The sequence below is a fragment of the Anolis carolinensis genome, chromosome 1 (genome assembly GCF_035594765.1).
Source record: "Anolis carolinensis isolate JA03-04 chromosome 1, rAnoCar3.1.pri, whole genome shotgun sequence".
Lineage (NCBI taxonomy): Eukaryota > Metazoa > Chordata > Lepidosauria > Squamata > Dactyloidae > Anolis > Anolis carolinensis.
In genome coordinates, this window is record NC_085841.1 from 109,252,845 (window position 1) to 109,279,813 (window position 26,969).

The 26,969-nt window shown below is 36.7% G+C and overlaps 1 protein-coding gene across 6 annotated transcripts in view; it reads left to right on the forward strand.

The window, feature by feature from the left end:
* The window catches only part of mms22l (MMS22 like, DNA repair protein), a 110,680-nt gene that overhangs the window by 76,586 nt on the left and 7,125 nt on the right, over positions 1 to 26,969 (forward strand). For all 6 annotated transcript variants that reach the window (XM_062969037.1, XM_016997218.2, XM_016997215.2 and 3 more), the window contains 9 exons: positions 9,716 to 9,903; positions 12,212 to 12,362; positions 14,177 to 14,319; positions 15,207 to 15,349; positions 16,257 to 16,416; positions 19,573 to 19,742; positions 23,413 to 23,627; positions 24,369 to 24,535; positions 25,367 to 25,463. In XM_062969037.1, coding sequence (XP_062825107.1) covers positions 9,716 to 9,903; positions 12,212 to 12,362; positions 14,177 to 14,319; positions 15,207 to 15,349; positions 16,257 to 16,416; positions 19,573 to 19,742; positions 23,413 to 23,627; positions 24,369 to 24,535; positions 25,367 to 25,463 — 1,434 coding nt within the window. The remainder of the gene's footprint in view (positions 1 to 9,715; positions 9,904 to 12,211; positions 12,363 to 14,176; positions 14,320 to 15,206; positions 15,350 to 16,256; positions 16,417 to 19,572; positions 19,743 to 23,412; positions 23,628 to 24,368; positions 24,536 to 25,366; positions 25,464 to 26,969) is intronic.

The following is a 26,969-nucleotide window of genomic DNA, read 5'->3' on the forward strand; positions in this document are numbered from 1 at the left end:
AAGAGGCAGAAGGGACCGACGTCCCAATACATTGACCTGACCACGCTCCCAAAAGAAAAGTAGCTGACACTCTCAGCCAAAAATTGGAAGAGTGGATCTTTGCATGGTGACAATGAAACTGGTGCCCGGGAAAAGGCAACTGATCTACATAAGGTACCCTCCTTATAATATCGAGGCTGTAAATGAGTGAATGACCAAAAAAACTGAGTACTCAGTTTGAATATAAAAGTATTTAAGGCAGCATGCTATCTTATAACTATCATATAACTACTATTTAATAATTGAACACATGCGGCAGGACCCTGAAGGGTTGAAAAAACGCTGACCTTGAAAGCCTGTTGTTTAGTCTACACAATCTCCAGCGTTATCCACATGGTCCAAGGGCCCGGATGAGGCGAAGCCGGAAGTAAGGGAACGGAAGAAGAGACAAAAAGAGAACAAGAAGGGCAGGACCAGAGTGAACACCATAGAGCTCTGAGGAGGACTGAGAGAGGAGGGAGCTAGGAAAGAACAGACAACAACAGGAAACAAGAAGAAAGAGGGCGTAGGAAGATAAAACCAAACATAGAGATAGACAAAGGACAGATAACCAGACAAGCGGGACGCGAAATCGAGGACAAGAAACAGACGCTTGATGGGGACAAGAAGTAGACATTTGACGAGGACGAGAAGCAGACAAGGCGTCAACTAAGAGAGGGGAACCAGGACAAGAAGCAGATGAGGCAATAACTAAGAGAGAGGAACCAGGACGAGAAGCAGACGGTTGGAGATCGAGGGCAGCGGCGACGAGGAGGAGAAGCAGACGAACAAAGGGCCTGTGAGAACCAGAGGAGGAGGAGAAGGGACGGAAAACCCGCGTTAGTTTACCAAGGAAGAAAGGTTTAGGTAGAATAGAAGGCCAATAAGAAAAAGATAAGAAGGACTTAGCAAGGAAGGAATCCACAAAAGAGAAAGAGTGGGCGGGGAGGGGGAATGGGGGGGTAGATCTGAGATAAGAAAGAAATAATAGTCCCTATCCCACCAGGGAATACAAAAAGTAAGGAAGAGCAAAGGAAAAGACAGACAAAGAGGTTCAGAACCCGGTAAAATATACAGACTCTGACTGTGATAGGGCAAATGAAATAGATAAAAGAGGGACAAAAAGAAGGAAATCAGACAGTAAGAAAAGAAGGGGATTTTTTGACTGAACTATTGGGACATCCTATTAAATTAAGAAGATATTAATGAGATATTTACAGGAAACTTCCTCTGAATCAGACTAGTTGATATTAATATTAATATTGATATTAATTATATATCGAACTATTGAAGACTATTTGAAACTATTACCCCAATTTTGTATACCCCCCTCCACAGAATGAATTGATAAATTGAGTGGATTTTTACTTAATGAATTAATTAATGAATTGTAACCTATAATCAATTGCAAGATTTAGGTATAGCTTTTGAAACTCAAAGAAATAGTTTCTATTTCAACCTACACTGATATTAACTCTGCAAAATGAACAGAGAAGTTGAAGACGGAGGAGAGAATGCTTGGAAGAAGTAGATTGCTAAATTAGAAGAAAGACAAGAAAGGCTTGAAAGGAAGGAATCGGAACTTCAAATAAGAATAAGGAATATTGTGGAGGAGCCGAAAGAGAATATCAAACAAATTGTGACACAAATCCTAGCATATCTATTGCAGGTATCGGATGAAGAAATGGAGGAAGGAATAGACAGTCTATAGGATTACCACAAATTTCTCAAGAAAAATTAAAGTAGCAAGAGATGTGATAGTCCATTTTGAAAGAAGAAAAATAAGAGATGTAGTCTTGGATACTAGCAATAAGAACACTGTAAGGTACAAAGGAAAAAACATATTAATTGTGATGCCTCATGGGCCTTGTAGTCCTGTGCCTAGTGTCACTGTGGTAGATGAGGATGAAAACATGGGGTTTTCTCCGGATCAACAGCCAGAGTCTTTCCAGATGCCAGATGTTCTTGTCCAAGAACCAATTAAAACTGACCTTGACCAACGCTCACCTCCCTTTGCTAGAAAGCAGTCCTTCTCGGCAGATAGGGGAGTGAAAGAGAGAATTCGCAGGAGTGCCCGAATTGCTGCCAAGCAAGACACTGATTAGCCATGTTCCCCTGGGAAAATCCAGAGAGTCTCACACCTGCAAGTTGGGTTTCGTTCCCTGTTCTCTAGGGAAAGAGAACGCTGGACGCCCGTTTGGCGGGAAACGAGACCCAGATAAAAGTATCGGGCTCTGTTGATTCTTTGCGGAGACAACAGCTCAGCTTCGGGAGTGAATTCCATGTTTCCAGCCCAGTGTGGACTTCGCTAAGTCCGCAATCCAGTTTCCTTGCCTCGCCTGTTCAAGTATCCAAGAATTGCCTTGCTTTGTTCTCAGCCACGGATTTTGTTCTTAGAATCAAGTTTTTGGACTACCTTGCCTTGTTTTGAACCACGGACCTTGTTTCCTAGATCCAAGCCTTATTCCCAGCCTTCTTGTGGATTTACCTTGTGCCTTAAAGGACTTTGGACAATTCCCCACACTATTGCCTGACAACAGTGTGTGTTTCGGTTATTGGATTTTACCTTTGAACTCTAATATCATTTATTGGACAAACTTTTCCTGGACTATTTTAGGCCTCATTTGAAAGGTCTGTTTCTGAACTATACTCTCTACTTGCTTTTATCCTTCTTATATATTTCCTTAATAAAGATATTAGATAGTTTTATTGGCCTCCGTGTTTGGTTCTTGGTGCTCCGCTGCCTGGTGTGTGACATTAATTCTGAAAGAATATCCGAAAAGTACCTTGCAGAAAAGGAAAAAATATCTTTTCCTGACAGAAGACTTAAAAAAACAAAAACAAATCCGGTTCCGATGGGAAAGAAAAGACTGTATCATGGCTACTTACAAACAAGAAAAAATATGGATTACATCAGAAGAGAGAGCTAAAGAATTTTATAACATACTAATGAAAGAAAAGGACAGACCAGACCCATCAGATCATGACTCAGACAGAGCAAGAAAAAAAGCAAGAATCATATCCCCGGACAAGACCACCATAGCAATCAGAATCCAAATCACAGCCCTAGCAGACCCAAAAGAAAAAGGAGAAGAAGGGAAAAAATAAATTATGGAACTAAAATGCTGTTCTTGTAATACAAACGGTTTAAATTCACCTAATAAAAGAAACAGATTATTCAAACAATTAAAGAAGTCCAGATTCGATTTAATAGCGCTTCAGGAAACTCATATATGCCATAAGCACATAGCTCATCTAACACAAAAAAGTCTAGGTAACGAATTCATATCTTCATCATCGGAGAAAAAAAGAGGTGTTGTCTTATATATAAACCATAAATTAAATCTGGAATTTGCATTTAAGGATGAAGAGGGGAGAATGGTGGAAACAAAAATAAAAAGGGGCAACCAGACTATACTATGCCCCAAATGGCTCAAAAACAGCATTTATAAATAAACTAAAAGGGAAAGTAATAGAACAAGATTTTGATGAATTGATGATTATGGGGGACTTTAATGGAGTCCTCGACCCAGAATTAGACAAAACGACGAACCCATCAGATAAAAATAAAGAAGCCCAATCAGGTAAATTACCATTAAACTTTTTAAAGACATTACAGGAGTGAGATCTAAAAGATGTTTGGAGATCTCATCATGGTTCAGAAAGAGACTTTACATACATTTCAAACAGACACCAATCCTGAACAAGGATAGATATGGTATGGATGACACCTTCACTTATCTCGAAAATAACTAAAATAAAAATCCTTCCTAGATACATATCAGATCACTACCCTATCGAATTCACCATAAATAAAACTCAAAAGACTTACAATTGGAGACTAAAGGGACATTTATTAAAATCAGAGAAGGACATAAAAAAACAAAAAAGTATTAAAAGAATATTTTGAACTGAATGATGTGGCAGAAGTCTCAATTCAAACTATTTGGGATGCTAGTAAGGTCGTCATGCCATAAAATGCAATTTTATTCAACAGAACTCTCAAAAAATCAAAACAAAAAATTTGGCGATAAAATAAATGAGGAAATCAGAATTAAAAAGAACTGAAAAATAATCCAAATAATGAAAAGGTTAAGGATGATTTGGAGCTATTAAATAAATAAAAGCAACATACAGAAATGGAAGAAAGCTAAAAAACTAAAATTCATAAAACAACAGCATTTCCAAAATGCCAATAAGCCTGGTAAACTGCTAGCTTGGAAAATTAGAAAAAGGAAGCAGGCTCAATTTATTTCAGAAATAATTGAGGAAGGAAGAAGCTACACTAATGAGCAAGAAACTGCAAAACAATTTAACAAATTTTATAGCAAATTATATACTAAAGATCAAAATAGAAAAGATGAGATCTCCAAATTTCTTAGCAATCAAAAACTATCAAAAATATCGGAAAAGCAAAGAGAACTATTGAATAAAGAAATTACAGAGAATGAGATTAAAAGAGTAATTAGAAATCTAGACAGTAACAAGGCACCAGGCCCAGATGGCCTAAATGGTCTATATTGCAAGGTCTTCCAAGAGGAAATAACCCTATATCTTAAAAGGATCATGAATGAAATCCTTGAAAATCAAATAACTAATTCATAAAGAAGGACAAGATTCAAAAAATGTAAAAACTATAGACCAATTTCTTTATTAAATTCGGATTGTAAGATTTTTACAAGCATATTGGCCAATAGAATGAAGGACTTCTTGGAGGACTGGATAGGGGAGGAACAGATGGTCTTTCTATCTAGGAGACAAATGAGGGATAATGTGAGAGAAATTATAAATATAATAGAACATTACGAGTTCTCAAATAAAGAGGAACTAGCACTATTAACAATTGATATGGAAAAAGCATTTGATAATCTAAATTGGGATTTTTTCAAATTATTAATTAGAGAATTAGATATGAGGTATAAATTTACAAATGCAATCAACCAAATTTATGAGAAACAGGAAGCTAAAATTAGAGTAAACACATTAGAATCTAAAACCTTTTTAATTTCTAAAGGAACTAGGCAGGGATGCCTGTTGTCTCTTCTTCTATTTATATTCTCAATAGAAATCCTGTTTAATAATATAAGGAAAGATACTCAATTAAGAGGGGCAAAAATAAAAAATACAATTATAAAATAAGGGCATTTGCTGATGACCTAATTTGCATAATAGAAGACCCAATACACACAATAAAACATTGGCTAACTAAAATAAGAGAATTTGGAGTAATTTAGGGACTCGAACACAGAAAAAACCATGATGTTAACAAAAAAATTGTCCAAGAAAAAACAAGAAGAGCTAAGAGAACTGCCAGGAATTCAAATTAAGAAAAAAATAAAATATCTAGGAATAATCTTAACAGCAAAAAAATCCCAGTTACTAGAAAACAATTATGACACTAAATGGAGGGGAATAAAAAATGATTTTAAAAAATAGAAACATCTTAAAATGTCATTACTAGGGAGAATTGCCTCAATAAAAATGATCATACTCCCCAAGATGTTATTTATCTTCCAAAACTTACCAATTATTAGAAACTCACAGAAATTTAAAAATTAGAATAAAGATTTGTCTATATTTATATGGATGAGCAAGAATTAAAAGAATCCATTTGATTGATGATAAAAAAGGGGTGGACTGGGATTTCCAGATCTATAACTATACCATGACGCTTGCGGATTAGCATGGGTAAAAGACTGGTCTACTTTACAAAAAACTAAAATATTAGAAATAGAGGGAGCTAATTTGAGGGCGGATTGGCACACCTATATATGGCATGAGAAAAATTTTGGGAATCATTTCATAAGATCCTCATTAATAAAAATCTGGGGAAAATATAAAGATAGGTTATGTACAAAAACACCTCTTTGGATCTCTCCCCTGGAAATTTGCCAGATGAGAGAGACAAGTGGAGAAACGTGGCCAAGGTATAAAGACATTCTGATGAAAGAAAAGGGAGCCTTTTCCTGAAAAATCAAGAAGAAATTAGTCAAAAATTCCAAACTATTGGTTGATTCCAATACAGACAAATTAGAGAAATCTTTAACAAAGATAAAAAAAGTTAGGGTTTGAAGAAAAAGAAAACTTTTGGGACAGAGTTATGAAATTGGAAAATAAAATAATATCAAAAATGTATGGGAAATTATTAGAGTCTGAATTAATAAAAGAATGTATGATAAAATGGGCCAAAAATATAGGGGAAACGATTAAATTAGAAGAATGGGAAAAACATGGAACCAAAGACTCAAATATACTTATGCGGCAGATTTGAAAGAAAATTGGATTAAATTATTTTACAGGTGATACTTATTACCTCAAAAAATTATCAAATTATTATAAATGTCAAATAAATGCTGGAAGTGCGGAGAGCAAATTGGGACTTTTTTCCACAACTGGTGGTCCTGTAATAAAATTAAAGTGTTTTGGAAGGAAATACACACTAAAATTCAGAAAATGTTACAAATTAGAATAAATATGGACCCCAAAATTATGTTATTAGGAATGTTCAATATAGAAAAAGATAAAAACAAAGAAGTACTATTTAACTATTTAATTATCGCCGCAAGGATGACCGTAGCCAAGTCTTGGAGAAATAAAGAAATTCTGGAAGTGCTGGATAAATAAGATCCTAGAAATAATGAACATGGACAAATTGACGTACCTGCTAGTGAACAATCAAGGTCGTCCAAGAAAACAAACGGACTGGGAAATGATTAAAAAAAATTAAAAGTGGAAAAATGAAGATCTTAATTTAAGATCTAAGAATATTAGATTAAGTACTAAACCTCACAACAGGAAAAAAGGAATGATCTGGGCTACCAGGATGAATTTGAGAACTTATGAAAGTGGGAGGGGGGGGATAAGACTCAAGGACACCATGCAATAGGTGGAAGTTTATTTTATATTTTACATGTTTTTGGCTATTTTTTGTCTGTTTAATTTTTACTTTTTTCTCTCTTTTTTCTTTTTTCTTTCTTTTTTCCCCTTTTTTCTTAGTTCTGTAATTTATTTTATTGTATGTTTATATCTATGTTTATGTTGAAAATAACACTAATAAAAATGTATTTTACAGAAAGTAGAGTGAAATGGATTCTGCTTAAAATTATGATCATTCTGAACATGAAGCATGGCCACAATTTAAACTTAATTGACAGGTTGTGTTCTCGATAGAAATGTAATATTTATCCAGTTGCCTCTGTTTTATCAAACTGGTCTGGTAAAGCAGTAGGTTTCACATAATAATGAATGTTTAGCACATTTGGGAATAAAAACTGTTGGCTGTGTTTGCTTAAGTTCTTTGTTCAATCATTTGAATTGTGCAAATCAAAGTGTTTTTAGTCACTGTGAGATGTTTCACCTACGTATTTCTTCCCCCTATGCACAGGTCACTAAATGAATTACATTCACAGTTTTACAGCTTAGCTGGTGTTGGAATTTGTTAAATTGATGCCCACTGATGTTGGAACTCGTAAAACGTTTCCTTGTTAATGTGACCAGGCAGAGTTCACATTGTTGATGGTGGCTTTGATCTCATAAACCATCCCTTCATGGGGTATGTGTGTGTGTTTTAAAAATGAGAGTGTCTTGGAGGTACTGTTACAGATTTAGGAAGCCTACCGTTGTCCTCAAACGACAGAAAATTAACTCTGCTGTTATGGCTAGCTGTTGAGAGGACTTGTTAAGTACAGAATTCTTTATCCCTTTTGAAAGGGCACTTGGTAAAATAAAGTAGGTAATATATGAACAAATATTTCCACTACCAAAGCAGACATTGACCCTTTAATTATTTTGGAAAACGATTTCTTCTTTTCTGTAACAATTCATACACATACAGTTACATATTTCTCAGGGTACATGAAATGGATGACTTTTATGGAACCCATACTTTGTAAACATCTTTCTGCATGTGGGAAGCTCTGTTTAGAAACCATGGAGTCCCAACTGGAGAGTTCGAAGGCCAAAATAGAAATTATGTTAATAGTACTGTTGTAATTAGTATGAGTCTAGTTATCAAATTGAAGACCTAATTCTAGTTGTTGGGCCAACTAAAGTCAACTCAGCGAGAACATGATAAGATGCATTGCTACATAAGTTGCATTGGTTCAAGGATTCTCATCTGGATAGAATGGACAATGGGTTTTATGTCTTAAATTGCAGCTGTCGGCAGAAGCTTACCATGAGGAAAAAATAATTTTAGGGCAGGAGGCAGATGTAATGGAATCTCCTTCCTTCCTTCCTTCCTTTCTCTCCCCTCCCTATCTCCTTTTACAAATGATTATAAAGATATACAGACCAAAAAAATCTTACCATATTAACATAGTTGTCAGCAAATGATCACAAAATAAAATGCACTCTAAGAATGAACAATATTGGTGCAAAATATTTGTAACTGATTTTTGCTTTTCAGTTGTTCTATTTTTATTTTAAATATTTCCTGAGTAATCAAGGTTATGTCCTGCTAGCAAAATTAGGCTTATGAGACTTCTAACTGTCCTTATTAAGTGCCATTGTCTTATAATACCTTGACTCTGACTTTACACTGCTGTTTATAGAATTTAATAAAGTAAATGTAATAATACTGCCAGTGCCTTTAATCTACAGTCTCAATTGAGTTGACCAAGAGGTAAATAGGACCAGGAATGATAACACGTTGGTACAGATTGTTTTTAATAAGCATGTAGTTTAGTAGATAATTCGAAAGCAGTAATATTTCCTATCCTAGTCTGCCAGACAAATTTATTGATGCTTCCTGCCCCTCCTTTGCCTCATTTCTCTTGGGTATGTTGATTCCCTGTGGACATATTTCTACTGAACCTTTAGAAAGTCACAGTTTCCAAATTAAATAAAGTAGTAGGAATGGTATTAGCAGAACCGAATACATTTGAGTGTTATTGAATACATACCACATTGTGTCTACTTGTACCCTTGGTCCTTGAGGCTGGTAACATCAGCACTGCCCCAAACAGTAAGCAAAAAAATTTGGGTTCTCATAAAAGGGCAGCAATTTTTTTAATTAATTTGTTGCTGCTGTTTAATATGCCATAGATTGAGAAAAATCGTGGTGAGATTCTTTGGCTCTAGTCTCAAAACAGTTTGCTTAGCTTCAGTGACTATTTCCCTTTGAGTGGATTGTGCCTTTACTGCTTTGCTTAAGGCAGTAAAATGTCCTGGACATTAGTGCCAATCCCATATTATTAGGGCCAGGTGTTGATCTTTTGAGCATGTGTGTTTACTAAGGCTTTAAAAATAAATGTGGATGAGAAACGAGCTGCAGAAAATAATCTGTAGCTATATTTCTGTGTCTGTTCCAATAGTGTATTCCTTGCATACAAAATTAACAAATAATAGAATATCTGGCTTAGGACTGTGAGCAGACTTACTTGCCAGTTGATAAATGTACCCATTCATTTTAGAGCTGCCTGTTTCTCATTTAGGTTTGACACATTAAGAGGTGCATAATTAATGGTTGACATTAGTAATTAACATTAACTTTATGGTGCTTAATATGCCATAATTTATCCATCAAATAACTGGTATGCACAAATGTCTTTGCATGAAGGTTTTAATTATAGAAAATGATCTTTCAGTGCTCGAATTTGTAAAATGAAATGAAATAGCATTTGTCCTTCTGAGGAATTCAGTTGTTCGCCAGACTCCAAGATAACTGCAGGCTAATGTTGCTTTTGTTTCTTCTTAGGGCTGTGCATAAACAGTTAAGCCAAGGGCTGCCATTAGGGAATATGGTCCCAAACGCTCAGGCAGCGTCGGTGGCGAAAGAGCACCATCTGGCTGTGGCTAAAGCTCTCTGGAGAAATTTCTTTCCATTCCTGAAGAGTCAGAGAACAATGCAGACACCACCTCCTCAGCTTGCAGATGCAGCTGCAGGTTTGTGCTCTACTTCTTGCTCTCCTTGCCAATGTCCCTGTCACCTTCTGGTTCTTCTTTGAGAGGCTCTCCGATGATAAAGTAGAACCTTCCTGCAGATGCTGATGTTCTTATTGGGCACGTTCAGCATTTGTGTCCATGCATTCACACACACACACATTATTGGAGTGATGTGGAGTATTCACCTTATTAATGGGGTGCCTCTAGCTCTACAACTTGAGTGGCACTTTTCTCCCCGGTATCATTTGTTACATTTGAAATGTGAGCTATAATCTTAGGCAAGGTTAATGGTTGATGCTTCATCATATTAAATGTGATGCATATTCTCAGAGCTTAAATGAGTTTATTCATAGCTCTTCTGCTTCTATGGATCTCCCCCCCCCCCAAATGTTTCCTTGGATTATAATAATATTCATTTTGTGAATGTTTTTCTACACATATATCAAACATTGCAAATACATGGTATGACATGGTTTTGAAACACACACAAAACACCCCATATCCCAGAGTATCACACTGCAGGAATGCCACTCAAAATCCTAGCAGATGGAATAACATCTTGAGAGTAAACTGGAAGAGTGGTCAACCCTTGGCTGCTGTGGATCTCTGCCCAGCTGATTCAGTCCTCTGTATTTTGATGCAATACCATTTTTTCCATGTATTAGGAACTGTCTTCATGAACGCTCGAAGATCTGATCAATAATGAAAATGAAGTTGGACTTCAGTAGCTTTCAATAATTAAATACAGTGATAATGTTCTTGAAATGAAATGCTTTTTCTAGAAACCGGGAAGGAGGGATTTTTGTGTATGTGTGTCAGGAGCAACTTGAGAAACTGCAAATTGCTTCTGGTGTGAGAGAATTGGCTGTCTGCAGAGATGTTGCCCACGGGATGCCTGGATGTTTGATATTTTACCATCCTTGTGGGAGGCTTCTCTCATGTCCCAGGCATAAAGTGAAAGCAGAAATGTGTTAATCTTGTTTATAAAATGTGTTCTTTGTTTAATTTTTTGATGTGTGTGTGTGTTTTTTTTAAATAAGCAATTTATTTATTTATTAGCGGCATTTATATCCCGCCCTTCTCACCCCGAAGGGGACTCAGGGCGGCTTACAAGTTATATGTACATACAATACATTATATTAATTCATCATTAGAGATAAGAACCAGCATTAAGAATGTGGAGATAGTAAAGATAAAGGTTTCCCCTGACATTAAGTCTAGTCTTGTCCAGCTCTGGGAGTTGGTGCTCATCTCCATTTCTAAGCCAGAGAACCACCGTTGTCCAAAGACACCTCCAAGGTCATGTGGCCGGCATGACTGCATGGAACGCCATTACCTTCCCGCCGGAGCAGTATCTATTGATCTACTCACATTTGCATGTTTTCGAACTGCTAGGTTGGCAGGAGCTGGGCCTAACAGTGGAAGCTCACCCCACTCCCTGGATTCGAACCACTAACTTTTTGGTCAGCAAGTTCCGCAGCTCAGCGGTTTAACTCACTTGCCACCAGGGGCCCCAATGTGGAGATATAAACAAGAATTCAGAAGACTAGAGCAGAGGTTGGAAGAACATACTGTAATAAAGTAAAAACAGTATGAACTGTTTCATTTCACTGTATCTGACAAAATATGCAATCTCTGGGCATTTTCTGTGTCCAAGGTGACTAGGATATTCATGGTTAGAATTCGTTCATTTCAGTGCAATTTAATATCTGTGATTTCACATATCAGTTCAAAGTCTGGGAATGTACTCCCCGCAGATAAGAGGGTTGTATCCATGATAATAAGGACAAAAGTATTTCATGCAGGATATAAAGAGAGGCAGCTGCACCAATATCTTATAATTCCCAGCATGTTTTGAGCATATTGCAAACAAAAATGCCAGATTGCACCCCAAATTTCCAAATGAATGGGAGTTAGGAATGGAAAGTCTTCTGAAAATGTTGAATGAAATTCCCTTTAATAAAGTGACATCTTGAAACATACAGGGAAATAGAAAGTTATCAGTGACTTACTAGTAGAATAAAGGATGAGGAAACATCTTGAATTACAGAATCCTATGGGAGGTGTTCGTGATTGGGAAATATAAAAAGCTTTGCAGCTTTTTATGATTCTAATCCAGTATAACTTCTACAGCAAGTAAATAAATACCTGAAGTAGATGGATTTTTAGGAGATCAGTTACTGACAGTAAACGGATAAGCAACACCAGCTGAGCTCTTTTTATGCTCTCAGGTTTCAAACTTTTCCAGGTGCTACTAGTTATGTATGTGCTCTAAATTTCTCCTCCTTCATCTTTTTTTAAACCTTAGGTTTTACTTTACTAGCTTTGGATATGCCCAGTACCTGTCCATCAGAAATTCAGCCTCAGCCAGTTTTGTCAATGATGCAGTTGTTTGGATGGGATGATATGGTTTGTCCCAGGCTTGTTTCAAGATACCTGAGTCACATAATACAGAACAGGTGAGCAAAGTAACCTCTCTGGCGAATAGGAGCAGCCATTGTGCTTGTCTCCTATTTCATTCTATCAATCAAAGTTTTAAAAAAAAAAGATTTCCGATTGTATTATATATTGCATTGAGAAATTTGTGGAAAATGTGACTGGGTAATAAAATTGCACTCTCTGACCAGATAAAGGTGAAGAGACTTAAAATGGTAAAGAGACTTTATGGGCACCCTGTAGCTTTGCTTTAGCTTATTCAGGCAGCTTGCTGTGGCCCAGGGAAAATTTTGATTTTTCCTTCTGTTGACAACTGTTGACATATATTTTTTAAAAATTCTTCATTTCCATTTAGACTAAGTTGTCTGCTTTATACGAAAGTTAAATATAAAGACTTCTTAGTCTTATTGAACAGACAAGTCCCAACATTGTGGTTTTGTACAGCCAGCCTCTCACATTTGTTGGGTTTAAGGGCGCTGAAAATGGAAACCATGAATAAAGAAATTGCTGGGTTTTTTATCTGAGAGAACACCTGTTTAGTAATAATAATACTATAAAACTATTTCTATTTCGTCTTATCTCCCCAAAGGGACTCTGGAATGTTTAGGTCTTCCAGCACAACTCTATAGTCAACATCTGCTGGATGCTGGCCATAGAATCACATTGGAGGACCTATAGAGTCTTATAGAGGTGTTATCTCTAGAAATCACTAGGTCCTCCAGCATGAATATACGTTAACCATAGAGTCTCACTGAAGGACCTAGAGTGAATATTGAGTTGACTGTAGTTCTAACTGCTCTTTCAATTTTTGTGGATGCATCTACACTGTAGGGTTAATGCACTTTGACTTTAACTCCACAGCTCAAAGCTATGGAATCATCAGATTGTAATTCTTACAAGGTGTTTAGGCTTCTCTGCTAAAACGTGCACCAAACGACATTTACTGGTACCAAACTATGCAGATGCACCTTATGCTTCCATGTGTAACTCAACTGAAAACTTCAAATATATATATAGCTTCTTCTTCACATGTAAAGGAGATGAGAAACCAAATGGGCTTATATTTCAACATAAATGTCTACATTAAAAACATGCCTCCCACCCCTCAAAATGTTTGAACTAAAAAAGCACAAATGTTTTGCCTACAAATGTCCAGGAGCGCCTCTAACCCATGGGTTTGGGGAGAGGGTTGCTGATGGTCATTTTGCTATATTTGTGGCATGTGGCCCACTTATAATCCCCTGCTTTTTAAAATCAGGAAGTGACAGGACCAGAAAGCTCTGTTAAACAATTGATTTTAAACTGATTTTTATGTTTATGTATTTATAGTTTATGTTTTGGCATTTAATGTTTACCATATATATCTTGTGCTCTGCCTTGAGTCCCCTTCGAGGTGAGAAAGGTGGAATATAAATGCTTTAAATAAGTAAATAAAATATTATTTCCAGTTCTGAAAAATAAAAGAACTAACTAAGCAGAAATGGCCAATAGCTACCAGATGGTGGGTCCATTTTTAAGCCCTTTATATTTCAGTGGGACAGAGGTTCAGTGGGGGTTGTGGTTTATTGACAACCAAGTTCAACCTCACAACCCTTGGTAGTTGCCTCCCCTGCTGAAGGACAAGCTAGTGAAATTTTCTTCCTCATTATATTCCATGTACCAAATGTAGGGAACAGTGTGGCTGATTTAGGAGACAAATATGGCATTCAATGCCATAGTGCATTTCCTATCGATGGCAATGCTACTTATGTATAAAAACATATGGAAAATGGTGTTGGGAAAAGACAGCTTTTTTTCCTTGATTTGCTTTTTTTCATTACTACCCTCTTTTCTGCAGTGCACTGTCTGAAACTTTTGCTAGCATGGGTCAGATGTCCTTCCAGGCCTTGTTGGTACACTCCTGGTTTCGCTGTGTTTTGCAAATGTTTATCTATCACCCTCTTAACATTTCGGTCAGGACAGATGTTGAGCAAACAGCTGGTAAGTGTGTGCCTTCAGTAGGTGAAGAGCAGCAATTATGAGTTTATATTGGTGCTGGGAACTATATTCATCTATATTTTATTATTTTATTTAATAAAATATTAAGATCCTGCCCTGTGTCTCGAGATCTCAAGACAGTGTACCATACCATAATTCCTTACATAAAAATCAGTTTTCTCCTTTACTTTTTCATATAATTAACCCTTCTGTTTCCTCATCTTAATAGCTTCCTTAACCAGTAAACAGTGAGTAATAGTGGAAAGTGTATTTTCCTTTTTTTGAGTTAGGCACTAAAAATAAATGTCTAGTTCTGTGCTTTATAGCACAAGTGCTGATTATTATTTTCATTCTACCTACAAACGAGATTTTACCCCTTAAACCACATTGCTTGTGACAAGAAGAGTATAGTTAAAATCTCTGAATGGCTAGTTAATCTACATTAAGTTATGTCAGCCAAGCATTCCAAGAATGTTAGTCTCATGGATTAGTTTTTTTAATAGTAGTCTTTATGGCATAATTTTTTAAAAAAATACATTAAAAAACCAGAAAGAAGAGAAAAGAGGAAAAAAGAGAAAAGGAAAGGAAAAAAAGAAAAGAACAAACAAAGAACAAAAAAATCTCATGAACTAGTTTTAACACCAGCAGTAGATGAGTTGATTTAAAATGTCCACAGACCTAAAGGTTTTTTTCCTAATATTTAATTAATTATGACTCAGGGGCTGATTTCTTTTTCTCCAAAAGCACGTGTTTGGCATGTGTTTATTATCTTCATTCTCATTGTGTGATTCCAAATTATTTCTCATTGTATAATTTTGCTATATACTCTTTGCACATTGGAGCCTAATGTTGAGCCATATCATTTTTTTTCATCTTCTGTTTCATAACAGAAAAGAATCACATGGATCAACTAGTCGAGCTCACAAGACTGATCCTTAAGCTACCAGAAGTAGAAGCTGTTTTCTCAAAAGCTCATGTTAATGTTCCTGTCTGTAGGCAAGATCCCAAGGAAGCTGTTATTCAGTTTGTGAAGGTACAGTCATTCTTATGATTTAGAGATGTAATTATTCAATTATTTTGTTCTCAAAAGAAGCAAGATGTGATTTTTAGTTATTTTCTTCCCACTGTAAGAGAATCTACAAAAAGGTCTTTGTTAGGGGTAATTATATTTGCAGCTCAGAACTTATTCAGTTTTTTGTGCAAGAAACAGCATTTTCTGTGCAGAAAACAACATTCTAAAATTTTAACTCATTTTTTTCTAATCTACCCAGAGAGCTTATAATATGGAGTGGGATAGAAATATTGTATATACTTAAATACATACAGTTGTTGTTTGTCCATCAGTCATTTCTGACTAATGGACATTTTATCATAGGGGTTTCTTGGCAAGATTTCTCACAGGAAGGTTATATTTGCCTTCCTCTGAGGCTGAGAGAGTGTAACATGCCCAAGGTTACCCAGTGGATTTCCATGGCTACAGAAGAATTTGATCCCTAGTCTCCAGAGTGCAAACCTCAAACCACTAGACTATACTGGCTCTCACATACATACATGCATGCATACATGTTTACATAAATATAAGGTATAAGGGTTCAAACATTTACATGGGAGAAGCCCCCATCTACAGCAAGAAATGTCATTTTGTGTTCAGAAAATCAAAATACTTCTGAAGGGGGTGGTACAATTTTCTACAAAAGACATGTGAATTTAGTATAGATTAAATCCTGAACTGTGAAGATTCTCATCAGTCCCAGATTGTATTCATCAGGATTTCTTGACATTCAATAAATATGTTTGTCTGTTTACAAACTGTAATATGTTTACAGTTTTAGAGAACTCGGATTTATAATTTGTGAGATCCAGTTTTGTAGTTTGTCTTAGTATTAAAGAAGTGTGGTTCTCCACTTCTTTCTTTTTATGCACCTTTTTTCATTTCTCAGGCCTTTGGGAAAAACTATAGTAGTCTTCAAACACTAGCTGAAAAATCAACCACAGTGACCAAGGCGCTAGAATACATTGGTGATGTATTAAAACATGTAAAACCTTACTTAATGAAGAAAGGACCTGCAGAAGGATTCCACCTCAGTTACAGGATTATAGGTAATCATCATGGGCAATCTTCATTTTCATGGCTGTTCTATATTGGAGAAAAATACACCTAATTTAAGAGGGTTTTTTCACATCCTCTTTCTATCATAATCATTTTAATGTGACTTTACGTGGAAGCCAATATAATACCAAGTAGTCAAGAGCCCGAAATTTGTCTTATTTGTTTCATCCGTGTTTTTGTTTTGTTCCATTCATTTGTTTGGCAGGAAACCCTTCGCCAAATGAAAAAAAGCAGTTAAATGAAAGGAAAGTGGGAATGATAACCGTTTGGTTGCCTGATTTTCTTCCCATTGGCGGCAATAGGCAGGCTTCCCATGCTCCCATTCCCTTCAGTTTTAGGGCTAGAGGGTTTCACCATTTCACTGATCTTCAGACTCCCTCCAGCATTTATTTGAGTTGTTGGGCTTGAGGGAGAAACCCCTGTCTCTGAATCCGGATAGGCAATTGCAGTCTGTGGCTCATTGATGCTGCTTTTGCATCCCTTGGCTCTTCTTCAGGCTCTATTACTTTGAGCCTGTGCTTTGAGTGTGTGTGTGACCTGCAGGCCCAAAAAGCCTGTGACTGCCAAGACTTGCAGGTGAGTGGCAGGTGACTAAGAGGTGCTTTGTGCTTTGCTCGGTGCTCAGCTGTAAGCCCTGGCATTCACAGGTGCTTTGGGCCTGGAGGCCACACACACACTCTCTTAAAGAGAGTCTCTTTCCCTGTGTGTTAAAAAGTACAGGGGGTCTACCAGTCCTGAAATTATACCATGAGGCGTGTGCACTGATGTGGATGAAAGAATTGACTACTCTAAAAGAAGAGAAAATATTAAATTTAGAGGGCTTTGATCTCGGGGGAGGCTGGCATGCGTACCTTTGGTACGATAGAAGGAAAAAAGAAAAAAAACTTCGGTAATCTCTTCATAAGATCGGCGATCATTAAAGTATGGAAAAAATATAAGCACAGGCTATAGCTTCCAAAAACTCTGTTACGGAGTTCTCCACTAGAGGCAATCCAAATTGGCATAGGAGAAGTGGTCAACATATAAGGAAATCTTGAGGAAGCAAAATGGGGACTATATATAAAAATCCCAAGAATAAATAAACAAGTTGAATAAAAATGTCTCCTGGTTTCAATACAGACAGTTAAAAGAATACTTCAACAAAGATAGGAAATTGGGATTCATGACAAAGAAATGGATATGGGACAAGATTATTCAATTGGAAAAGAAGGAGATAACGAAGATTTACAAGATATTACAGTGGTCCACAGAAACTGAACGATTGCATAACAAATTGGGCTCGGAATATTGGACACCCTATCCAACTAGAAGATTGGGAAAAATGCTGGAACAAAAAATTAAAATATACATAGACCTCAAAGAGAATTGGTACAAGATGATGTACCAGTGGCACATCACCTCCCAGAAAATAGCAAAATATTATAAAAACGTACAGGAAAAGTGCTGGAAGAATGAGTCACATGTGGTGAGCTTATAAGATAGCCAACAATTTTTGGAAAAGGATCCACCAAAAATAGAGACAATACTATTCCTCAAAATTGAAATGAAGCCAGAATACTTCTTGTTAGGCATGACAAACTTCAGAACAGACAAGAATAAAGATATTTTATTCAATTATGGTGACGGCAGCGAGAATAGTATACACCAGACACTGGAAGACTAAAGAAATTCCATCAATAGAGGATTAGATCTTGAAAGTTCTTGAAGTTATGAACAAGGACAGTTTAACTTATTATCTCAAGAACACTCAGGGAATCCCGAAAAGAATATCAGATTGGACACCAAAAAAAACTTTATGAAACAAGAAAAAATGATCATTATAGCATAACAATTAAAAATATGCATACGAGAGGAGCTCATATGCAAAAATAATCAAAAGGAGATGCTGATAGAATAAGAGTGTATTATAAAGAAATCTAAATAACCTTGAAGGCCAAGAATGGAAGTCGACAAAATCCCCTACTCACATTACCCTCCCCTATTTTTTATGTTCTTCTTTAATCTCCCAACTTTTGTCCTCCCCATTTCTTTTTCCCCTTATTTTTACGTATAAATCATTTTGTGTTAAAAATTATCAATAAAAATTAATTTTTTAAAAGAAAAAAAGGACAGGGGGCCTTGCTACCCATTTAAAAAGATAATGGAGCCTGATGAAGAGCCAAGGGCTGCAAAAACAGATTCAATGAGCCACAGACTGCATTTTACCTATCTGGATTCAGAGATGGGTTTCTCCCACCAACTCTAACAACTCAAATGAATGCTGGAGAGAGCCTGAGGATCAGTTAAATGGTGAGACTCTCTAACCCTAAAACTGAAGGGAAAGGGAGCATGGGAAGCCCTCCCATGTTAGCCAGTAGGACAAAATATTCGTTCATTCGGACGAAAGAACGAAACAGCTCATTCGGAAAAGCCAGTTTCTGGAAGCAGCGCTTAAAAACGAAAATGAAGACATACAAATGAAACAAGCAGAAATTGATAGGAAATCTATCAAAAGCACAAGACTAATACCAAGGAGCAGAACTTTTCCCAGAAGGGGATTCAAGACATAGTTACTATATAACATACTTCTAGTAGTAGCTTTGAGGCCATCATGACTTTGCAAAGTTATTTCCTTTTGGACAGTACCTCCCAAAATCCCTAATGTTTTAGGCACTTTTAGTGTTCTTTTCCAAAATGTATCTTTTTGAAGTCCCTTTTCATTCATTTCTTAGTTTGTAGTGATCACAGAAGATACTAATCCAAGTGCAATGAAATGACATTGTGTTTTGTTAAGGAAAATAAGAGCAAAGGGCTTCAGCATTTGCCTCTGGAAGCCATGTCTGCTGATGCTGGTGCTTGACCCATTCATGACAGAAGAGCAGCAAAGAAGGAAAGAAGTTATCCAGTCTTCCACAGCTTTCTTCTGTTTCAAATTCACCCAAAGCTACATACTGCTATGCTTCCACATATGTATTTAAGTCAGAGTTGAATGCACCTTTCCTATTCTGGATCAACTAGGTGGCCTTTACACAAAGAAGACAGCCTGGCTCTTTCAGTTGCCAATGGAAAATGCAACTCAGCAGAATGGCTGTTTATGATGTCCTTTCTTCCCTCTCCCTAATTTTTTGGAATAGTGTCATGTAGTTTTCTTGGTTTTTATTCAACAGGATGTCTTGTGAAGTCATGGGCACCCATACTGGCGACTACCAAGGCCCAACCACTCTTGTTCCGCATAATAGATTGTTTGCTTTTGCCCCATGCGGTATTCCAGCAAGACAAAGGGCTGCCTGCAGCGATGCTGTCTGCCATTCGGGAGAATCTTCCTCTCTTTGTTCAGGTGGCTGTGCATCTTTCTATACCTTGTTAGCTATTATTATAACAATTTCTAACACTGAATGTCATGCAGAAAAGTGCTGTGTGTAGGAGATCAATCAAAAGTATAGTTTTCACTTGTGAAGATTGACATAATAACAGCATAATAAAGATAATAATAAATTATTGTGCCTCCAAATATTGTACAAAATAAAATTATTAGAGCAATCTCCAAAATCAAAGACTGAATAGCAGTTAAACAAGGAAAGACAAACCAGAAAGATTATGATAAATAAGTTTTCATTTCGTTGGCCTTCTGTCGCATAATTTTAATATATTTACTCACAGTCATTAAGCACACATTAAGTTGATACCCTGTAAATAACTAAGCACTTACAAAACTGATTTAAAAAAACATTTAAAAGAAAATGACCAATAATATTTCCTCTAAAATAGATGCTAACTTTGCATCTTAACTTTCTTTTATGACAGAACAAAAGAATAAATTTTAATGCACATACTTGGTAGTTCATCCCTTTGCACAATATGCCAAAGGTTAATTTAAGTAACCTTTTCTAAAATTGTCATAAGTAATTTCAGTACAATATTTTTCTTGAGGGGAATTCGTCTAAATAGGACTCACACCCCTATCAATAATTAGACTTAGTAGACCAATCTAGGACTACCAGTTCGCATTCTCTCTAATTTTATCTTGGACTTTTTACTTAAATTCAGATCTTGTTGCTTCCCTAGAGTAGCCTCAAGGAAAATCCCGGGTGATTAATTTTTTCAGTCTGATTTATCAGAAGAGTCTTGGGCTGCTACTGCTCCATCGTAAATATTTTTTTGGAAATCTTCCAAGTTAAGGAAAGCAATGGCCCCACTGTATTTGGAATCGTTAAGGCCTCATCTGGAGTTCTGCATTCAGCTGGTGTGCAGCATTCATTATAAGCAGGATATAGACAATTTGCAGCAAATTCAGAGAAGGGCAACAAGGACAGAAAACAAAACATATGGGGAAAGGTTGAATGAGCTTGGCATGTCCAGCTAGGTGAAGAGAAGACTCAGGAGTAACATAAGTCCGTTCCTTAAATACTTCAAGGGCTGTCACAGAAGGTAGGATCAAGTGTAATGGTTGAAGATCACAGTTGAGTAGATTTTAATTGAATATTAGAAGAAACCTCCTGATAGTAAGAGTGATTAGTAATTGAACCAATTGTCTAGAGAGGTGGAGATATCACCTTCTCTGGATGTCTTCAAAGAGCCAAACCTGCTGGGAATGCTTTAAGTCGCACCTGACCCTTCATTGACCAAAAGGTTTTATTAGATAGCCCATGAGGCCCCTTCCAATTCTGTGTCTCTATGATCCCATTTTCTTAATTTTTAACTAATTGGAAAACATTCTAACTCCTTTCTCAGAATACATCAGGAATTAATCTACCTAAAGTTCCAACTCAACTGGTGGAAGAATTCTATTATCTACTGCTTTCAAATACTAACTCAGTATTTTGAGACATAAGTGAGTGGAAAATACATGTTGACCTCCAAGAGCTCTGGATACTTTGATATTAGTGTTAGCAGTTTATGGTGGCCATCAGTGGCATGATTGCATAAATGGAATTGTTACTTTACTGCAAGCTATTTACCAAGTGATGGTTCATTAATAATAATGTGAACAAACTTATACACTGGCTAACTGACCCTCTTAATACATATTTATACTTTAATAACTGGAAAATATAATTTTTGGCATTGTTGCTGCTATTAAATACATGCATCTGTGAAATTATTAAATATCAAGCAGGTGACTGGTCAAACAGCCTTTAGTCTGAAGAACTGCAAAACTATCAATGAATCTAATTTTTTCCATTTTCATATTGGATTATTGCAATCATCAAAATAATTTTAGAATGGATTGCTTAAACTATGTTCAATTAAAAAGGACATTTCTTCTTCCATAAGAGCTTTCTTTTTTCCTCTGTGTTCCTGCCAGAATATTTTCCCTTTGTTGCTACTGCTTTGTGTCTGACCATTTTGCTAGTATGAATTCCAAGCAAGAGTCTTCATGAATTTCCCCAGTAATGACCCCTTATGACAGGAGTCTCATGATTTACCTCCATTCCTGTCAATCTCAGAAAGCGCTCTCAACAAAATCTGTTTACACAGATAGGAGAGGAAAAAATGCTTAGAACAATCAAAAAGTCATGGATAGAAAACTGACTAGAAAATGAGGCGGGAGGAACCACTGCCAGAGTTTCATGTAAAACAGAAGAAAAGCCAAAAACATTCACATTGAAAGAACAACCTGAGTAGGGAACAGATGGTTTTATGCAGGTGTTGAGCTGCATCTCTAATGAAATTACTGCTATTATTGTTAGTAACTTTATTTATATCTTGCCTTTCCCCCAAGATTAGGACTCCGCAAGAAAGATTCCACAAGAAAGATTACAATTAAAACATACAAAAAACACTACATTGAATTATTAACTATATTGAATACATATACTCTAAAAAGGATGTTAAAGGTTCAACAATACAGTTTAAAGCAGTACAACACACCCAGCCCTTTTGTTAAAAGCTTTCCATTCTAAAAGCCAGATAAATAAGTCTTTGCCTATCAGTGGGAGTACCATCTAGGGGTACAAACTACTCATAGTTAAGACGGGAGTGAACAACAGGAACTGAGAGAAATCTGCCTCTAAGAAGGGAAATTCAGTCCTGAAAGAGTTATTATGGGGAAAAGGTGTCTCCACTGAAGCTTTTATCACCAATCCTTGTTTCCACAAAAAGCAATAGGTTCAGGCATGGGAAAAGCCCATTTCACAAGCAAAACACCATTTGCGGTTCTTAAGAGCCACATCACAGAATAATGTAAGTCAAATGTTTTCTGAGCATAGTTGCTTCATAGCTTGAGGGTTTAAAAAATTATGTTAAGATAAATGACAACTCAACATTATTACATATCTATAAGATACTAATGTCAACAGGTAATTGAATAGTAGAGTACTGCAGTCCACAAGAATGATCCACAAGAACTGCTGCCCAGAAGAGGACAAGCATATTTGTGCTCTTGCTAGCAGTGTACTTTTCATCTCACAGAGAGGTTTGTTTGTTGATGAGCCTAAGAGTTATTTATAGCCACATGGCCTTGCTGTAGTCACAAGAGTAAATTTCTTATCAAGCAGATTGCACAAAATTATTCTATTTTCTGCAGTGACTAACATTACTGTTAAACACTTGCTATTCTGTAATCATTTCAGAGTAACTTGTCATATTTTTTACATTTACAAAATTACCTCTTAAACCTTATATATTAAAAAAAAAACCCTCGGAGAGAAATCCTACTGGAAATATGATGAAACCAAGTAATTAGAGAGCTCCAGTTTTTGAGACCCTTTTAAACCAAAATCTTGGCAGAACCGATATTTTGGCTCTTCCCCCCTTCTTATGGGCCTTTTATTTAACTTTTTGAAAATAGTTGAGAACCTCTCTTTCCAGTTGCTGCTGGGACTCTTTTTCCTTGGAAGCTTAATGCATAGTAGTTATTCTTTAAATAGTGTAATAATGCTACATGTTCTAGTAGGTTTCACTAGATCATGCAGTTTATGAGAATTAAGATTTGTTGTAGTTTCAAGACAGACACATTCATGGATGTGTGTTTTTGTCTTCTCGTCTGTGTTTTTTCCTTTTTCCAGGGTTTGTCCTTCATATGCTGTCAGTCTCAAACACAAGGTGCCTATTTGAATCAGTTGTTAGGGAATGTTATCCAACAGTATTTGGGTCGCTTCTTTCCTTCATCATCATCTGCATCTCGAACTGGGCAGCATCCAATTTTGCTGGCAATGTGCAGTTCCCCCACCAACATGCTAGGAGCCTTGCATCTATATAAGATCACAATGCAAGTCATAAGGTAATGCTCAGAAAATGATTATTTATTTTCCTTTTATGGACAGAGAATTCAGCACTACAAAATGTGTTCTGATGGAAAAACAATGGATAGAGATGATCCCACTAAAATGGTGTGAACTTCAAAACATTTGTGGGAAAGCTAAAACTGAAGCATATTGTTTTATTGTGTTTGAGGAGTGTGCCAGTTTGAGAAAATCGACCTACACTTGTATTTGTGGTATCCTTATCTACAGTAATCGACTTGATGGTGTGTGTATGTGCCTTTAAGTCGCCTGTCAACTTATGGGGATTCCATGAATTCAGTAGGGTTTTTAAGGCAAGGAATACTCAGAAGTCGTTTCGCCAGTTCCTTCAAAATACTTAGAAGTGATTTTGCCAGTTCCTTCAACCAGCTATTAGGAATTGTGAGAGTTGAAGACCAAAACACCTGAAGGGCCAAAATTTGCCCATGCCTGGATATTCATTGGTTGTCTCTCATCCAAATATTAACGATGACTGGATCCTCCTTCCAAAATCAGGCAGGATCTCGTTCATTCAGGGCAGGTGTGCACAACCTGTGGCTTTCCAGGTTTTTGGGCCTCAAACTCTCAGAAGCCTTAACCAGCTTGTCCAATGGTCAGGAATTCTTGGAGCTGATACACAAAAAACCTGGAGGGCTGCAGGTTGTGCTTTAGGGTATTTGCACCCACCTAAGGAAGAGGCATTGCTAATTTATTGTTGGGGTCTTTCTATTTTTCTTCAGTGAAAATTACCTACAGTTCAAAGGCCATGCACCTCCATCTAATCTAGCACCAACTCTAGCTTTTATACTTGAAGCATTGAGGAAGACTAAAACTACTGAAATGTATGAGGTTGATGTGTTCCTCCCTCCTGTGTTGAAATGCCTTCTGTTGGTTAATGAACCTCTAGGTGAGTCTATGAATTTTCTTTTATTTTTTATTGATTTTAAAGTGCATTGTGATGTAGAGCATACATGTAGAAATAAATTGTACATATAAATAGGTCACAATGGGAATTTGGTTTGCCAGCCTATGAGTATTTTTCACCCTGGTAAATGTATCACAAAATGCAGTTAACATTTTTATGTTGTGAATTAGAAAACTTTGTGCTAATATTGGACTGTAGGCCTTTCATTCAACTTCCTTCCTTCAGACTGCTTGGTGATTAATTCTTATAGCACATAGATAGCTTTTTTTTTTTTGGTCAGGTTGTGATCGTTGCTTTTTAATAGGATGGGAAAAGCATAGCCTGTAGATCTAATGCCCTGTACCTATTTAAGCCAGAAGTGCAAGAACAACCTTCAAAATTGTTTCCATTATCTCTTCCCCTCACCTAATTGTTTAGCTTTGACTATCCCTTGAGCATATAGAGATGTGGTAATTGTGGATCCTGTGATTCATAGAATTTGGTGGCAGCCAAAGTCTTCTCCACTGGACGTTTATCCTGCCCTTCCAGATCTTATCAGCTTAGGATTCAGCTTCATCTCTGAACTGAGATGGTTTTCACTGTCATCTGCTTGCTGGTGTTATGCCATCCTTAAAAACTGTATCCCAGTATAAGAGACCAAAGGAACTAGAGCCCAATTCTGCTATTAATTGCTATTTATTCTACTATATAAGGCATTGGATTTTTAGACAAACTTTTCTTTAATTTTTTATAAACGTCCTCTAAAAAAACATATTGCTGTTTTCCAATTGGGTTTTTCAAAGCCTCTGTGATTCCCCTCCCCCTTTATTTCAGTTAAAAAACTGTCTACAGAAATTCTGCAGTGTGTGGTAGAAGGCTGCCAAGCAAGGTCAGAAGGAGAGTTTGCCACCCAACTGACTTCTGTGTTTAGGTAAGTAGAAAACTGGCCAGCTGGCATTGAAACGATTGCAAGGCATTTGATTGAAAACATGTTCTTTTAAGCAACTAATTATCCTTAACATAATTTGATGTTGATTGCCTATAGTACTTCCATTCTTGGCAAAATGGTTTGCCATGCAGATTGGCCAACAAAAAAAGGAAATCTTTTAGACAGAATCATGAACATTTTTCCCCCTGTGGAGTTTTAATGCTGTTTTAGGGAAAACACATTGCAACCATAAAAATAGAGCATTGCAAGTAAACCGTCAGGTTAATTTCTTCCTCAGAATTGCATATTCAATTTTGAAACCATCACGCTGTGCATTTCTCTGTCCCTGCTCCATCATTGACAAATACTATTTGAGTATCTGCAGTTTTAAGACTGTGGGGAGGAAGAGTAAAAGCTGAACAGAAACTCAGATCTGAATATAATTCAGCTTTCTTCTGACCTTGTAGCACATAACAATGTTTGCTTTCATAACCAAGGTTGATCCTTTTCCTAATGTGGATCAACCTTGGTAGAATTCCACTTGATCAGTTTCAATTGGTGAATACTATTGATGTGGACAAGCAGCTGAGGCAAGTAAGGGAGATAACCTGCTTTTTTGATACCTGTCCATCTTGGGGGGTTGTTCATGGAAGAGATGCAATTAGATTTTCAATACAACAAATTATCAATGCATCTCTCAGGGAGGGGAATTTTCCATCAGTTGTCAGCTATTGCTATTGGAAAGAAATCTTCCTTTAAACTTGACATGAACAAGTGATACCAAAAACAAGACAAAAGTATAGTGTTACTTTGAAATTCACAATTTGTTGATTTAGCATTGAGCAGGGCATGCTTACATGGCTTTGTACACAATTCAGTCAGCATGCCCTAATGGCCTTGAAGTATGCAAGATGATTTTTGGATGACATATTTAAAAGAGGCTGATAAAGGAACTGCACAAAATAACAGTCCACCTCACCTGGGAATGGATATGTCTCGGGAGAAATATCAGTCTTTTGTTCCTGTCTACTCTCATTTCAGCCATGTTCATAGTTAAATTCAGACTAGCCTCCAGAGAGAAGTATAAATGTTAGAAACTTCTCAGTGTATTTTCTTCCAGGTGTCTGTGCCACCGCGACCACTTTTACTGAATCTATTACTGTTTTAGATGGTGACAAGTTCCCTAAAGGCCATTGCTCTGACAAACCTGGCAACTTCTTTGATAGACCTCAGTTAACTCAACTTCTTTTGGCAGATAGGGGCCTAATGCTGGGATTCATAAGGACCCTCTTACAGAGAATAGTATTATATGATAGCATGTCCTTGTATTCCAAAAACATTGTGGGACACAGTGAAAATAATACTTTTAAATCGCTGCCAGTCATTGTACGGAGTGACTGCATAAAAAGAGAACATGCATGAAAAGCTTACTTGAAAGCATGAAGCTGCACACCATTATCCAGAATGTAGTCTTGTAACAACCTGAGAACTAAATGTACAGAGAACTGT